Source organism: Mustela lutreola, chromosome 15 (genome assembly GCF_030435805.1).
Source record: "Mustela lutreola isolate mMusLut2 chromosome 15, mMusLut2.pri, whole genome shotgun sequence".
Lineage (NCBI taxonomy): Eukaryota > Metazoa > Chordata > Mammalia > Carnivora > Mustelidae > Mustela > Mustela lutreola.
In genome coordinates this window covers 19280809-19294758 of record NC_081304.1, presented here as the reverse complement: position 1 = coordinate 19294758, position 13950 = coordinate 19280809, and the positions used below count along the sequence as shown (strand labels likewise).

Genomic DNA, 13950 nt, shown 5'->3' with positions numbered 1-13950 from the left:
AGTCACTTCCCACTCTTAATTTAAAAAAAAAAAAACTAAAAGTACTTAAAAACTAATAAATAAATTGGTGTGATAGCTTTATGGACTTAGTTTTTTGGAGTCAACCTTGCACTGCATTCTGGGCAGTTCCTCCTTATCACTTAAAACCATCTGCAAAATTTCCCAAATATTTTAAATAAATAAAAGCTGTGATCAGATTGCTGCTTGCCTCTCCAAAACTCGCCCCACTATGAGTTAAGAAACACTAGGCACTTGTGGATGCCACATCTAACCAATAGCTCTTTTGCTTTTAGAGCCCAGAGGCTCATCAGGACTTGTAAACAGCAGACAGAAGAGCTCTGACCACTCAAGGTAACTGGACCTTGCGCAGCCTCTTCAGAAGCAGGTGGATATATATATATACTAGTATTGCTTCTGCTTGCACAAGCTTCTCAAACCTTGTGCCTCCAGAGGGCAGAGAAGGAGAGCCATCATTACTTCTTGTTCTTTCTTCTCCTGAAGCTTGTGAACAACACTGAACAGAGGGCTACAGTTACGTTTTAAGAGTGTTCACATTCCAGGGGTACCTGGCTGGCTTAGCCAGTATAGCGTATGACTCTTGATCTCAGGGTTGTGAGCTCGGCCCCACATTGGGTGTAGAGATAACTTGAAAAATAAAATCTTTAAAAAAAAAAGTTCACAGTCCAGACCAGTACTCTCAAATTTACCTCACCTTAGTACCAAAGAAGGCAGGAAGGCCAAGCCCACTGTGCGTCTTTGTAGTAGTTTCTTAAAAATGCCTGCCTCTCTGCTTCCAATCATCTCAGATCCGTGGCAAGGTGGATTCCTCCCTACAGTGTCCAGAAAATCACATTTCCTTTGGAGGTGTGTCCTCTGAGATGATAATTAAGCAGACAGACTGCTAAATACCCTTTTTTTGCCCTTGACCACATAATAGTCAGTTGGGACAGAAAGCCAGTGTTCTACAGAAAGAGGAATGTCTTTTTTGCATGCCCCTTAACCTTGCAGTAGAGCTGGACTCTACATCAAACCAAGGTTTTAGCCATAAAACTAATAGGAAAATGATCACATTCTCTTTTTTACATCTGACTTTTTTCCTCAGGGAAATCCATTTTCTTTCAAGGATTAGAGCCCAGATTAGCTAGTAGGAGGCTAATGGTTTGTGTTTCTTAGAGAGGTAATTTGGTTTTCCTCTCCAGGCACCACCACCATGGGAGCAGCATTGCCGGAGGACTCGTGAAGGGGGCTTTGTCTGTTGCTGCTTCTGCATACAAGGCCTTGTTTGCTGGGCCACCAGTCACTGCCCAGGTCAGTGTATGTTTCCTTTTCTTCGACCGAAGCCAAATCACTGGGAAAATGATGCTCCCTGCCTGGGCTGGAAAGTAGTATGGCGGGCGCCTGGGTGGCTCAGTGGGTTAAGCCGCTGCCTTCGGCTCAGGTCATGATCTCAGGGTCCTGGGATCGAGGCCCACATCGGGCTCTCTGCTCAGCGGGGAGCCTGCTTCCCTCTCTCTCTCTCTGCCTGCCTCTCTGTCTACTTGTGATCTCTCTCTGTCAAAAAAAAAAAAAAAAAAAAAAAAAAAAGAAAGTAGTATGGCATTCTGGCACTTTCTAGCTATAGGACTTTAGCCAAATTACTTAAGGGAAGAAAGGAAAAAGACCTAATGTTTGTTGAGGACCTGTTACAAGTGGGGAACTCTTGCAAGTACGTGCTACAAGGTGAGGAAGACGCCAGTCCTTGCCCAAAAGACAGTGGGACACAAGTAAGGTACATAGTTAGTGTAAGATCCTGCGCCAGTGTACTTGGGTGGAACACCTCGGCCACCCCTGCTCTGGGCCCCTCTGTGCGGCCAAAGAAGGCTTCCTGGAAGATGGCGCCTGAGCTGAGTTCTTAAGGACAAAATAAGTATGTGCCACGAAAGGGGAATAGAGAGAGCATTGTGACAGAGACTAGCCAGTAAAAAGAGTTGGAAACGTGAGCCAGCAAGGTGAATTTGGGCTAGGAAGAGTAAGAAGAGAAAAGCCCAATTTATGTAGGTGGGGGTGCTGTGTTGAGTGGTTTAGGTGTTATTTTAAGACTTCTGGTGTGGGGAGGGGCAGTGAATGGGCCTTAGGAAAATGATTAACATCAGATTTGTGCCTAGTAAGGTAATTCCATTACCATGTGGAGGTTGGGGGAGCCCTAAAGAAATCCATTTGAGAACCCATGTGTAGATGGAAAAGAAGGGTAGAAGAGAAAGAGAAATGGCAGAACTTGGGAGACCATGATTAAGAGGCTAGAAAGAAGTCAAGGAGGAATCCTGAGTTTCTGGCTTTGGGCAGATAGTATCATTCACTAAGAGGGGATATCCAAGAAGAAGGATATATTTGGGCAGGAGGAGAAGAAAATTAGGTCCATTTTGGATGATGTGGAGTTGGAGGCACGTTACCCACAGTGCAGCTGGGCATGTTCCTGTGGCTCAGAGGAGTGATTTTGGCCTGGTGGTCAAGTCCCCTGTATACACATTCCAGCAGAAACCACCTGATTCAGTGAGAGTTTCCCGGAAGAAAGGGTATAAAAGCAAGATGGAGCCTTTAAGAATCCAAGAAAGAGGGGCTCCTGTGTGGCTCAGTTATTAAGCATCTGCCTTCGGCTCAGGTCATGATGCCAGGGTCCTGGGATCGAGCCCTGCATCTACTCCTGCTCCACCAGAAGCCTGCTTCTCCCTCTTCCACTCCTCCGCTTGTGCTCCCTCTCTCACTGTGTCTCTCTCTGTCAAATAAATAAAATCTTAAAAAAAAAAAAAATAGAATCCAGAAAAGAAGGGCCCAGGGGCCTGAGAAGTAGGAGGAAAATGTGCTGGATGGAGCTCAGGGAAGGGAACTTGAATGGGGAGGAAGGGCTAGAACCCCCAGAGAACAGGGAGCAGGTGGAGGCGCCTCGGAGTATGCCTCATTCTCCAATAGCTGGAGCACAGAGGGAAAGAGCGAAAGCTGGGCCGCAGAAGGCAGAGCGAGATTGGTGTTTCTACACTTGGCCGAGCCAGTAGCAAAGGAGGTTAACAGTCAAGAGGTGATACACAGAAGGAGATTTCTGAGGTGATGAGAAATCACAAAATAGCAAGCAAAAGGATGTGTGGAGGGACGATTCTGGAAAGGAGGATGATAGTTTATTCTGAAATAAGAGGGAAGAAGGGAACAGTGGAGTTAGGTATAGAGAGAAATGCCAGAGACTGTGTTGAAGATGTATACACACTCTTGTCCTAATCCTCTCAACAACCCTTCCAAACGAGGTATTTTGTATCTGTTTCCTACACAAGAGAATTAATTGGTAGGATGGTAAGTAATTGGTAAGAGAGTAATCCAGGAAGGAAATCTTGCCGTTTGCAGCAACGTGGTTGGAGCTAGAGGGTATATTATGCCAAGCGAAGAAAGTCAGAGGAAGACAAATACCATTTGATTTCATTCATATGTGGAATTTAAGAAACAAAACAGAGGAGCATAGGGGAAGGGAAGGAAAACTAAAATAGGACAAAAACAGAGAAGGAGACAAACTATAAGAGACTCTTAACTCTAGGGAACAAACTGAGGGTTGATGGAGGGGAGGGGCGGGGCTGGGGTAACTGGGTGACAGGCACTAAGGAGGGCACGTGATGGAATGAGCAGTGGGTGTGACATGCAACTGACAGATCGCTGAACTCTACCCCTGAAACTAGTAATACACTATCTCTTAATTAAAAAAAAAAAAAAATGGTAATCCAAAGTGATAGGATTTAGGAAGGTTATGTGTCCATGACAGGGCTTGGCTTAAAGAGGGAGGTAAAGGAGTGTTAGCTCCCTCTTTCGTGGATTGCTTCTGTTCTTTAAAAAGTGGGGGGGGGGGGTGCCAAGAAGGTCGCCCAAGATGTCATTTCACAAATAGTTTCTTGTTTAGCCCCTTTGCGTAGCTGACCCGGCTCTCCCGGTGACGTCTCTGCCCCTGCCTCTACTGGCCCCATCAGCACAGTTAGCTCTGTCTTCACAGAGTTTCCAGTACTTGCTTACATCTTTTCCTTTATCGGGCCAAAGGGCGGTTCCTGAGTTGCCCAGTTCTGGGTACAAACACGGGGAATCCAGAGGGGGGCCTTCCCAGCCCTCCCTTAGGTGGTGCACGCGATGGTGGCAGGTGGACAGGAGTGGCCCCACCCTTGCGTTGAATTCCCTAATATTTTAAACAGATCTTGGAAAGATTGGTATGATTTACAAGATAGTAACAATTGACAAGGCACATACGTGATACCAAAAACATTGTTCTGCTTTTCTGGACTCTATACAGCCAATAGTTTCTGAAGATCAGACAGCAGCCCTGATGGCCCATCTCTTCGAAATGGGATTCTGTGACCGGCAGCTGAACCTCAGGCTGCTGAAGAAACACAATTACAACATCCTGCAGGTTGTGACGGAACTGCTTCAGGTCAACAACAATGACTGGTACAGCCACCGCTACTGAGGAGGGCCCTCGTATTAAATCATTAGCCTGCTGCTCAGAGATGATCTTTATTCTGTCCTTGGAGGCATAGGGGAGAAAGCCCTGGCTTATTTTTTAATCTGATGAATCTATAGAGCCCATTATTGAATTATCAAAACAGTACCTGCATTACAGTATTTTGGGGAGCAAATCAAAGACCAGAACTGAAGCAGAGACATCAGATGAATTGAAGGAAAACGGTTTTTCAGTTGATTTGTATAAAGCTCCGGTCTCCATTGTAGTGCATCTGAAGAGCATAACTTGAACTTCCTATAGAACCGTTTTTCTTTCTGCTTGTATCAAAGTTGAGTATTTTCCTTTGGTTAAATGTGGATGTTTCTATGGGGATATCTGTTGTCAGTTTTTAAAAGAAATTAACCTAACCTCGGAAGTTGTTTTCAAGAATTCTTAACAATTTTTCTAGCCCACCCCAAGCCTCGTATCTGTGTGGTATTGAAATGACACCCAGAGCCCCAGAGAAATCTTGTTACTCCAGCTTGTTCAAGGGCAAAGTCAATTCCCTGCAAGACTTAGTGATCAGCACTGTTGTTTTCTAGAGATCCCACTGGTACATTCAGGAAGATCACCTTGTGGGTCCCCGCACTTCAGTGAGAGGAGGAGGGAGTGTGCTCGTTAACCCACCAGCACCTGTTAGCAGTGTTTACTGTAGTCATTTTGCATACACTTTTCTTTATTTAAGGGAACAATTTTAAGTAGATAGTGTGAAATATTTTGCTAATACTGTAGAGAAGGGAAAAACTTTTATTAAAAGGAAAAAAAATAACGGTTACCTTTTTTTCTTAAGGTCAAGGTCGATGTTACAGTTGAAAGGTGGAAAGTGAAAGGCAGGCTCCGAGCTCTATGTAGTAAAGTCAGTTCAGGGGCAGGCAAATAGGAAATGCTGATGGCTTCTTGAATGTTTGAAATCTGCTCAAGGGTATCTAGCCTGAGAGAGCCTAGCACAGGGGAGACTGTTTTGCAAATCTTGGAAGGGAACAAACAAAAATTTTTGAGTTAACCCCAGAAGGAACAGGAAAGCTTGCTGCCAGGGCCCCAGGTCCTCATTCTGTTTACAGAAAGGAGTCTTAGGTACAATGGGTGAAGGAAAAGGTAACAACAACAACAACAAAAAAACACTAAAAGCTATTATTCATGAAAATGACTTCCAGAAAAAGAAGACTCTTAACCCTCATCCAAAAGGGGGAAGGATAGTAAACTAGTATTATTTAACCTGGTTGGTATTTATAATGAATGATGATGTTAATTAATCATTAGTCATCATGATGTTTATTTACAGTATACTTCTTGACCGCTATTAAATAAACCAAGATTCATACTGCAAGCCAACCAGGCTGTTCATTATTTAAAACGTTTTTATTCGGGTTTCTGGGTAGAGGCCGAGCGGCAGGGTGTGTGTAATTAATTGGGTTGATTTGGGGCGGGACCTGTTCAGACCTCTTGAATCGTTATTGCAGGGGTCCAGGAGGACCCTGAGGTCCATTCGTCCGTCCGATTGTACTTGTATGTAACCGCTTCAAGAATGGTCAAATAAAGATTCTTTGAAAGCCCTGCCTGGAGTGGCTGGTGCTTGCGGAAGCAGCGGCGGGACGGTGGGGTGGTCCGTGAAGAGATGAGCTCTTCCCTCGCCTTGTCTCGAGAGGGGGCGGGCCTCTGGGAGGGGGGCGGGGGAGCTCTGGGAGGGGGCGGGCCTGGAGGAGCTGGGGCGGAGCCTCCCCCCGTACAGAGTCAAAGCGGAGGGCGAGGCCCTGGCCTCGCGCACTTTCGATTCTGCCTGCAGCCGTTTAAGTCCTGCTGCCGCCCAGGGGTGGGGTAAGGCGCTCCGCAGATTTTCCTTTCTTTCCCTTTGGGAGGCAAGGGCCGAGGGACCTTCAGTGCCTCTAGCCTCACGTAGGCACTCGCGGGTTAACAGCCTCGACTAACGACCTCGGGGTGTCCGGAAGGACTTGAAATTCTCCATCAGTGAAATCCTAGCTTTTGCGGAGCGACTGCTCTCCCACTCGGGACCCTGGCCGAGCCCGGGAGTAGGGCTGGAAGCAGCCTAGCTCCTCCGGGTAGGCCGAGGTCGCTACTCCCCACCCCTCTCCAACGCTGCATATTCGCTCCCCCAAGACTCAGTGGAAAGGGGGCCAGTAGCCTGGCCAGCTCCAGCCCGTTGTCCCTCGGGTCGCCCTGCCCTACAAGCCTTTCTCCTGAAAGACACATTCCAGAAATCTCACTCTTAACTGACAGGAGCGTTGGATCCCAGACCTGAACCAGGTGAGGCGCCCTTGATTTTGGCCCAGCAAGGTGTGGCTCACCTTGCCCTCATTCTGCTGCTACTCCTGACCCTTTGGGGGGAAATCTGGATTTTTAGCCTTTAGCATTCCTTAGTGTAGGATGGATCCTGACCATTGCTCCCACCCTTCCCCAGGCATTCTTTCCTACCCCACAGAAAGCAGTGAGGAAGAGATTTCTGCTCCCTGGCAGGGCTTTTTTAATGTTCTTAGGCACACCTGTGACCAGCCTAGCCGCCTTTCCCTTGTTGCAAAGAATCCCTGCCTTCCTATTCGGCCAGCACCTGCCGGGGCTCTGGAATGGAAGCCTGCCTTCCACTCCCAGGCTGGGAGATCGCAGGCATTTCTGCCCGCGTGTCCTGGACACCTCTTCAGAGTCCTCTTGTCGCAGAGGGTGAAGGGACTCTGGACTGCGGCCTCCCCCACTGCCTGCCAGCCCTGTCCACTTCCTTCCCCTGAAGCAACTGACAGCTCAGCAACTTTCCCAGAAAATAAAGTGCTCCGCCATTCACTTCTGGAAGTCCCTTCTAGGGAAATAACTTCTGCTTTTCTTTTCTCTTCCCTCTTACAGGCAGATTGAGCTCCCCTGCAGTAATGAAAGGAAATAAACTGAAATTTCTGATCCCAGAATCCCGTGTAACTGCGGTTTTCCATATCCTAACTTCTTGGGCCGGAGCTTACTGAATTTGGGGTGGTGCTCCTTGCCAACCTTGAGAACCCAAAACCAGAGTGACATCCCGTGTCCGTGCTAACAAGCTTAGCAGTGAATTCTGTTCTTTTCTCCTTAGTGAAAACTCCCCCTGAATGATGGGTGAGACATTCTCCCATTTGGGCTCTCGGGAGGAGAACAGGTCGATCCTGCCCCCCAGCCCGGCCACTGGCAGCAATGCCGCCAACTACTTCAGCACCCGAAGCAGCAAATCTTTCTGTTCCCGAGCACCTTGTGAAGGGGCTGCCCGTGCCAGCTTTGTGACTTGTCCCACCTGTCAGGGCAGCGGGGAGATCCCGAAAGGTGAGTGGCCCAAGGCTTTGGAAAGAGCCTGGGTTCCAGCTGGCCAGGCCCCTCTGAGCCTCCTCGAATTGGGGCTTGGTCCCCCAGCTGCAGGGAGGCCAGCGAGATATTCCCTAGCCCTGCACTGGCTGCAGAGACACCCCACCCCTCCTGCCCTGGTGGTTCTCCCCAGGCTTCTCCAGCCTCCCTGCTCCTTTAGCAACACTGTGCCTTAGGATTCACAAAGTTACAAATGATCTCTTCAGAGAAGCTAGACTTCTCTCATTTGCCGGTGCCTTCCAGAAATTCACACTTGGTAATGAAAATCTCACTTCCATTCCGGAGCTGACAACATTGAGCTGCTGTCATCTGCCCAGCGGTCCCAGTCCTGCTCTGGGGCAGAGGCGGCATGCTTCTGACCCCACTCGGTGGGGTGAAGGGGTTGCTTCTGGGAGGCTGGCACAGGAAACATTCGTCATGCACACTTCTTAGCCCTCTCTCTCTCTCTCACCTTCTTTCTCTCCACAGAGCTAGAGAAGCAGCTAGTGGCCCTCATCCCCTATGGGGACCAGAGGCTGAAGCCCAGGCGCACGTAAGCCCCTTTCCTCACCTTAGCTCCACAAGCTGTCACCCCTGGGGTCTGTTCTCTGTCTCCCTCAGTCTGCCTCCCCGCCGCGATTCTTCTCCATGGGAAGCCTCACTGAGTTCATATATACTAGCTCTGCTTCCAGGGCTTTTCCTGGAAAAGAAGTCTGGGCCACAGCAGCTGCCACCTGAGGCCACCTGCTGTTGGGAGCTTCGGTGCTTCCAAGAAGCATGGCTCCCTTGTGGAAAGAGGGAGGATCAAGATCTTGACTCTTCGAGGTCTTTCAGGAGGGAGCGAATGGCCCAGGCTGCGGTTCATACGGGGAAGTTATTTTTCCTGTGAGCTTCCCTTTCTGTGGCAGCTCAGACCTGCTTGTTCTCTCTGGCTGAGATGGAAAATGAGCTGCTTCCTGTTGTGAGGTACTGCACAGCCTCGGAGGCGGCCCCGAGTGTCGCGGGACAGGGGTGTGACCCTCATTGTCATGGGTCTCTTGGACGTGAATCCCTGCCCCTTCTTCCCAAGGTGTTCAGTGGTCGAGGGAGAGGAGTGTCCCTCTCTGCCCAAGGTTCTGTGGCGTTCAGACTTGTCCCCTCCTCTACCCCGGATCCTGCTCTCTTTCCCACAGGAAGCTTTTCGTGTTCCTGGCTGTCCTCATCTGCCTCGTGATCTCCTCCCTTATCGTCTTTTTCCTGTTTCCCCGGTCCATCGCCGTGCAGCCCGCGGGCCTCAACTCCTCCACGGTGGCCTTTGACGAGGCTGACATCCATCTCAACATAACGGTGGGTGGGCGCCCGCACCCCTGAGCCCCAGGCCACCTTGCCGGCCGCTCTTCTCTGCGGTCCTGGTCAGGTGTTGCCATCCCGGGCTCAGGTAGCCAGGGGTCCTGTGTGGCAGCCAGAGGGTGTCGAAGCCTGGGGGGAAGCAGGTGCAACCATGAGCCCCATAGCGGAACGTGCAGAATTAGGACTGTACACCCCGAGGGGGGAAGAATCATGGCGAGAGAAAAAAAACACAGGGTATGGAGGGCATGCCTGAGACACTCTGGGTGGGTGGAACAGAACGGAGAGAAGCCTTGCAGGATGAGCCTGGGTTTGGGGCCAACTTCATGTCTTACGGTGACCCCTTCACCATTAAGAGCCACGCCAAGGGCCTCCTAACGCTGGGCTTCGGCAGCTGAGGCCCGTAGTGGGAGTGGGGCTCAGTCAGGCAGGGGGAAGGGGCCAGGCAGGGATAAGGAAGCTACTTGATTTCTCCTTTTCAAGGATGGTCACCTTCCCACTTCCCTTTCCCTTGTCTTCCTCTCTCAGAATATCTTAAACATCTCCAATAGCAACTACTACCCCATCACGGTGACCCAGCTGACCATCGAGGTTCTGCACCTGTCCCTCGTGGTGGGGCAGGTCACCAATAGCCTCCTCCTCCACATCGGTCCTTTGGCCAGTGAACAGGTAACCCCCCAGCCCCGTCCCGGGGCCAGCCCTACCCACAGGGTTGTGGACACATGTGGGGATCAGAAGGGGCAGCTGGGGTTGGGGTTCACCTTGTGCCCATTTGGTTGACAGATGTTTTATGCAGTGGCCAACAAAATCTGGGATGAAAACACATAGTAAGTATCCCTTGGTCTCTTCTCCCTTAGCCTCTGTCCCTGGTTGGAAACCCAGTCTTCATCCCTACCAGATTTCCTTCTCTGCAGCCAGCATTTGGCCTTCACTCTCGTGGCCAAGATTGCAATCTGCAAGGGATTCAGGGTCCCCATCCCTCTGCCTGTTTGGACTTAGGTTGGAATGAAAACAGGCCAGAATTTAGTTAATTCTTAAAATAGGTGACCTTGGACTCTTCAGCCTAAATCACTAAGAAGCATAAATGTCTTGTTTTCTGCTGAGGGAGGAGCTAGCACACACCTGGGCCAAGCCTACGGGGCTTGGAGGAATGACATTGCAACAAGGGTGATGTGCTCACCTTAGAGGGAGAAAGAGTGGGCATGGCATTTGGGGCCCCTGATGGAAAAGAGGCCCGGAGCCTGGAACCGACCTGCAGGTCTCCTCCAAGCTGCCGGGCTGCTCAGTGTGAAACATGGTCACGTGTTCTTTCTCTCTCAGCAAAATCTGTTCCTGGATGAAAATCAAAGTCCACCACGTGCTTTTGCACATCCAGTAAGTAGGGCTTAGAGCCCGAGTGTCCCCCTCGCCTCCTTCTGACCCCAGCAGAGCTGCGCTCTGCTCACCTTGTGGGAGAGGCTCTCCAAAGCTAACTCCATGATCTTTGCTGGCTCTTGGGAAGGCAGATCCCCCCGCCCATTCCCTAGACCCCGCCTTGCTTATAAGCCCTTGGTGTGCCAGCCACCGAGCTATCTGGATCACAGGTGGGACGGCTGTCCCAGGTGTGTTGGCAGAGCAGGGAGCAGAAGGAAGGGGGGTTGTTTGAGGGATCCCCCCACCCCAGACAGCAGAGCAGGGCCAGAGCTTCCTCTTCTCTCCCTGCCCCTCCACCACCAGACACAGCAACAAAGCCTGCTTCCTCTCCAGGGGCACCCTGACCTGTTCCTACCTGAGCCATTCAGAGCAGCTAGTCTTCCAGAACTATGAGTACGTGGACTGCCGGGGAAATTCCTCAGTGCCCCACTTGCTGGTCCCTCATCCGCCGTGACCTGCCTGCTGGTCCCACACTCCAGGCCCCTGCCAGCCTGGGCTGTATCTCCCAGAACCCAAGGAAGGACTACAGTGACTTTGCCAAAGGAAAAGCTCTGCTTTATTCTACCTCCCTCCACCACACACACACCCCCTCAACCACAGGAAGCTCTATGTGGAAATTAACTTTACACACACACACACACACACACACACATATATGCACAGATGCACGTCACTCACGTCCTCTGACTTCCACCAGAAAAGTCTAGTTCTTCTAGGAGCCAGCCAGGCTTTCCCCTGTGTCTGTCTTGAGAAGAATCTGACCTGAGACAGCCTTGAGCTGTCCAGAGTGGCATTTGCTCTCTGTGCTGAGAACCTTGGTTGCCTCGCTCCTCTGGGGCTGGCCTTCCTCCTGCCTGAAGGGAGAAATCTTTAATTTTATCTGGCTTTTAAAACATGGATCTTTTTCAGGTTCCCCACCCAGTGATGGGAGGGTGACTTGAGGGATGTCCGTGCGGTCTCCTTCCTTCTGGCTTTGGTCACGTGACAAAGGGGTGGGGCTGGTCGATTTCTCTCCTGGGAACTTGTGCCCCGATGGCAAGGTTGGCTAAGGGCCTGCAGCTCCCTGGCCTCCCCGGTTAAAGGCTGCCCCCTTCCTAGGAAGACAGAGCTTTTCTCTGGCTAAAGCTGCTCGCCAGAAAATTGTTTTATTATTCCCATCACAGCAGGAGCAAACATAGTAGGGGAGGAGAGGGAGGCATCTGGCACCCCCTCCGTCTCTCCAGGAAAAAAAAAAAGCAGATGAAGCCAGAGTCACTTGGGAAGGCATTTATTGAAGTTAGGCTTCTGGCTGGTGGTCGGCCCACAACCCTGGACCCCGGTCAGTCAGCTGATGTCCCCCGCTGCCACTCTGCGATAGCTTGCAGAGGTCAAGCTGTCAGGATTCGGCCACAAGCTGCTGGGCTCTAGGGCCTCCCCGGCTTAGCTCCAAGGCCCATCCTCTGCTCCCAGAGGCCTCTGCTTTCCTTCGGGCATGGGCAGGCTGGAACCGCACAGCAGGAGGGCCTGGTCCTAACCTCTCTTTGCTGTCACTCAGATGAAGAAGCACAGTCCCAGCTAACTCGGGCTCCCACTGGGCTCCAGCTGGAGGCACTGAGCAGGAATGGTAATTGCTCGCTAAAGGCAGCTGTGGTTTCTCTCAGGCCTGGAGATGAACTTAGGTGGTGGGGAAAGCTGAATGCCAAGTTGGATGGGTGGAGAGGAGGCAGTGGGGACGGCACCTGGCTAGGTGGCTGCGGGGACAACAGGAAGGAAGGAGGTTGTCCTGTCTCCCCGTGTTCGTGCCTGAGTAGAGTCAGGAAGAGGCTGGCAGGAGCACGAAAGTCCGGAAAGGCCAGCCTGGAGTTTCTGTTGAGTGTCAGTTAAATGTAAAGGATTTATATTGTATTCAATGAACTACACTTCACAATGTTAAAGAGTAAACAAAGAGCCTCCTGTGAGTTGGGAGGAGAGCTGGACCTGGGCGACGCTGCTGAGCTGTTTGGGTGTCTGAGTGGGTGCCAAGCTCGTGTCTCTTAAGTTCCCTCCGTACTTTAATATTCCTGTTCTGTGCCCTACCCCAGGTCCCCCAGCCGCTCCCCTCAGGAAATGCTGCACTGAGGGGCCCCTTCAGCCTGTATAGGCTTCCGTGAAAGGCCCAGGCATCCCCTCATCAGCGCCAGGTGGAAAAGGGGACAGGCTGTGGGAGAGACCCCGGATGTCAGCTTCAGGAAGTGGTGACGGGGTGAAGGCTGACTGCTTCCGGGAAGGGCTGAGGTGGAGGAAGGAAGAGGCCTGTGGGGTTTTTGTGGGCCAGTCTGCGTCCCCTTTCCAAGATGAGGTGTCTTGTGTTTAAGGGGACAGTCCGCCTTTCCTCTGAGCTCTTTCCAGCCCTGCGTCCCGTCATCCATGCCACAGCTCCGTGCCCGCTATGGGCCAGGCATTACACTGGACTTCGGGGGGGGCCCTGCCTGCCACCTCCAGTCTAGCTCCAGGCCTGCTCTGGTGTGATGCTGCTACTCCTTCTCAGTAAGCATCTGCCAGTGGGGAGGGGTAATGGTTCCAGTGAGAGTCCTAAACCTAGAGCCCCCAACAGGGGGGTGCCTGGGGGCCTCAGTCAGTTAAGCATCCGACTTGACTCTTGATTTCGGCTTGAGCCAGGGTTGCCAGATGGGGCCCTGTGTCCGGCCCTGTGCTCAGCAAGGAGTTTGCTTGTCAGGGCGCCTGGGTGCTCAGTGGGTTAAAGCCTCTGCCTTCAGCTCAAGTCATGGTCTCAGGGTCCTGGGATCGAGCCCCGAATTGGGTTCTGTGCTCAGCAGGGAGCCTGCTTCCTCCCCTCTCTCTCTCTGCCTGCCTCTCTGCCTACTTGTGATCTCTGTCAAATAAATAAAATCTTTAAAAAAAAGAAAAGGGAGTCTGCTTGTCCCTCTCCCTCTGCTCCTCCCATCACTCCCTCGAGCACACACATGTTCTCGCTCTCTCTCAAATAAATAAAAGCTTTGAAGCCCCCAATAGACCTGTCCTTGCTAAAGAAGAGCCAGCAATGATCTTTAAAAAAAATAAAAAAAAAAGGCCGGGCACCTGGGTGGCTCAGTGGGTTAAAGCCTCTGCCTTTGGTTCAGGTCATGGTCCCAGGGTCCTGGGATTGAGCCCTGCAACAGCCTCTCTGCTCTGCAGGGAGCCTGCTTCCTCCTCTCTCTCTCTGCCTCTCTGCCTACTTGTGATCTCTGTCTGTCAAATAAATAAAAATCTTAAAAAAAAAAAAAAAAAAGAGCCAGCAATGGAGCTATAGACTTGGGATGGTCAAGACCAAGTTCTCCCATTGGCTTTGCCTGCAGAAGCATGGAATCACCTACTTCCTTCTCCCACCCACTCCATCCCCTTCCCGGGTTCTCATTCTCCCCTCACTTCCTCCCAGTCTCACA

At 51.1% G+C, this 13950-nt stretch overlaps 2 protein-coding genes across 6 annotated transcripts in view; both read left to right on the top strand.

Moving 5' to 3' along the window:
* The window catches only part of NBR1 (NBR1 autophagy cargo receptor), a 33471-nt gene extending 27416 nt beyond the window's left edge, over window positions 1-6055 (top strand). For all 4 annotated transcript variants that reach the window (XM_059149828.1, XM_059149829.1, XM_059149827.1 and 1 more), the window contains 3 exons: window positions 294-351; window positions 1200-1308; window positions 4295-6055. In XM_059149828.1, coding sequence (XP_059005811.1) covers window positions 294-351; window positions 1200-1308; window positions 4295-4468 — 341 coding nt within the window. In that variant the 3' untranslated portion in view covers window positions 4469-6055. The remainder of the gene's footprint in view (window positions 1-293; window positions 352-1199; window positions 1309-4294) is intronic.
* A 149-nt stretch (window positions 6056-6204) lies between these two features.
* On the top strand, window positions 6205-13537 carry TMEM106A (transmembrane protein 106A). Of its 2 annotated transcripts, none has more exons than XM_059149832.1 (8): window positions 6205-6316; window positions 7569-7792; window positions 8300-8363; window positions 8983-9136; window positions 9665-9805; window positions 9920-9963; window positions 10457-10510; window positions 10883-13537. In XM_059149832.1, the coding sequence occupies exons 2-8, from the start codon at window positions 7585-7587 to the stop codon at window positions 11001-11003; spliced, it is 786 nt and encodes a 261-aa protein (XP_059005815.1). In that variant the 5' UTR covers window positions 6205-6316; window positions 7569-7584; the 3' UTR covers window positions 11004-13537. The 2 variants fall into 2 exon arrangements, with proteins under 2 accessions (XP_059005815.1, XP_059005814.1); XM_059149831.1 differs by having other exon boundaries at window positions 6252-6763.
* The last annotated feature ends 413 nt before the right edge of the window (window positions 13538-13950 follow it).

What these genes read in the sequence shown, in the direction of transcription:
- TMEM106A (XM_059149832.1), top strand. Translation starts at nt 7,585, where the DNA reads ATGATGGGTGAGACATTCTCCCATTTGGGCTCTCGGGAGGAGAACAGG. An exon ending in CAGCGGGGAGATCCCGAAAG is followed by an intron (nt 7,793 to 8,299) that starts GTGAGTGGCCCA and finishes TTCTCTCCACAG; the next exon opens with AGCTAGAGAAGCAGCTAGTG. An exon ending in ACATCCATCTCAACATAACG is followed by an intron (nt 9,137 to 9,664) that starts GTGGGTGGGCGC and finishes TTCCTCTCTCAG; the next exon opens with AATATCTTAAACATCTCCAA.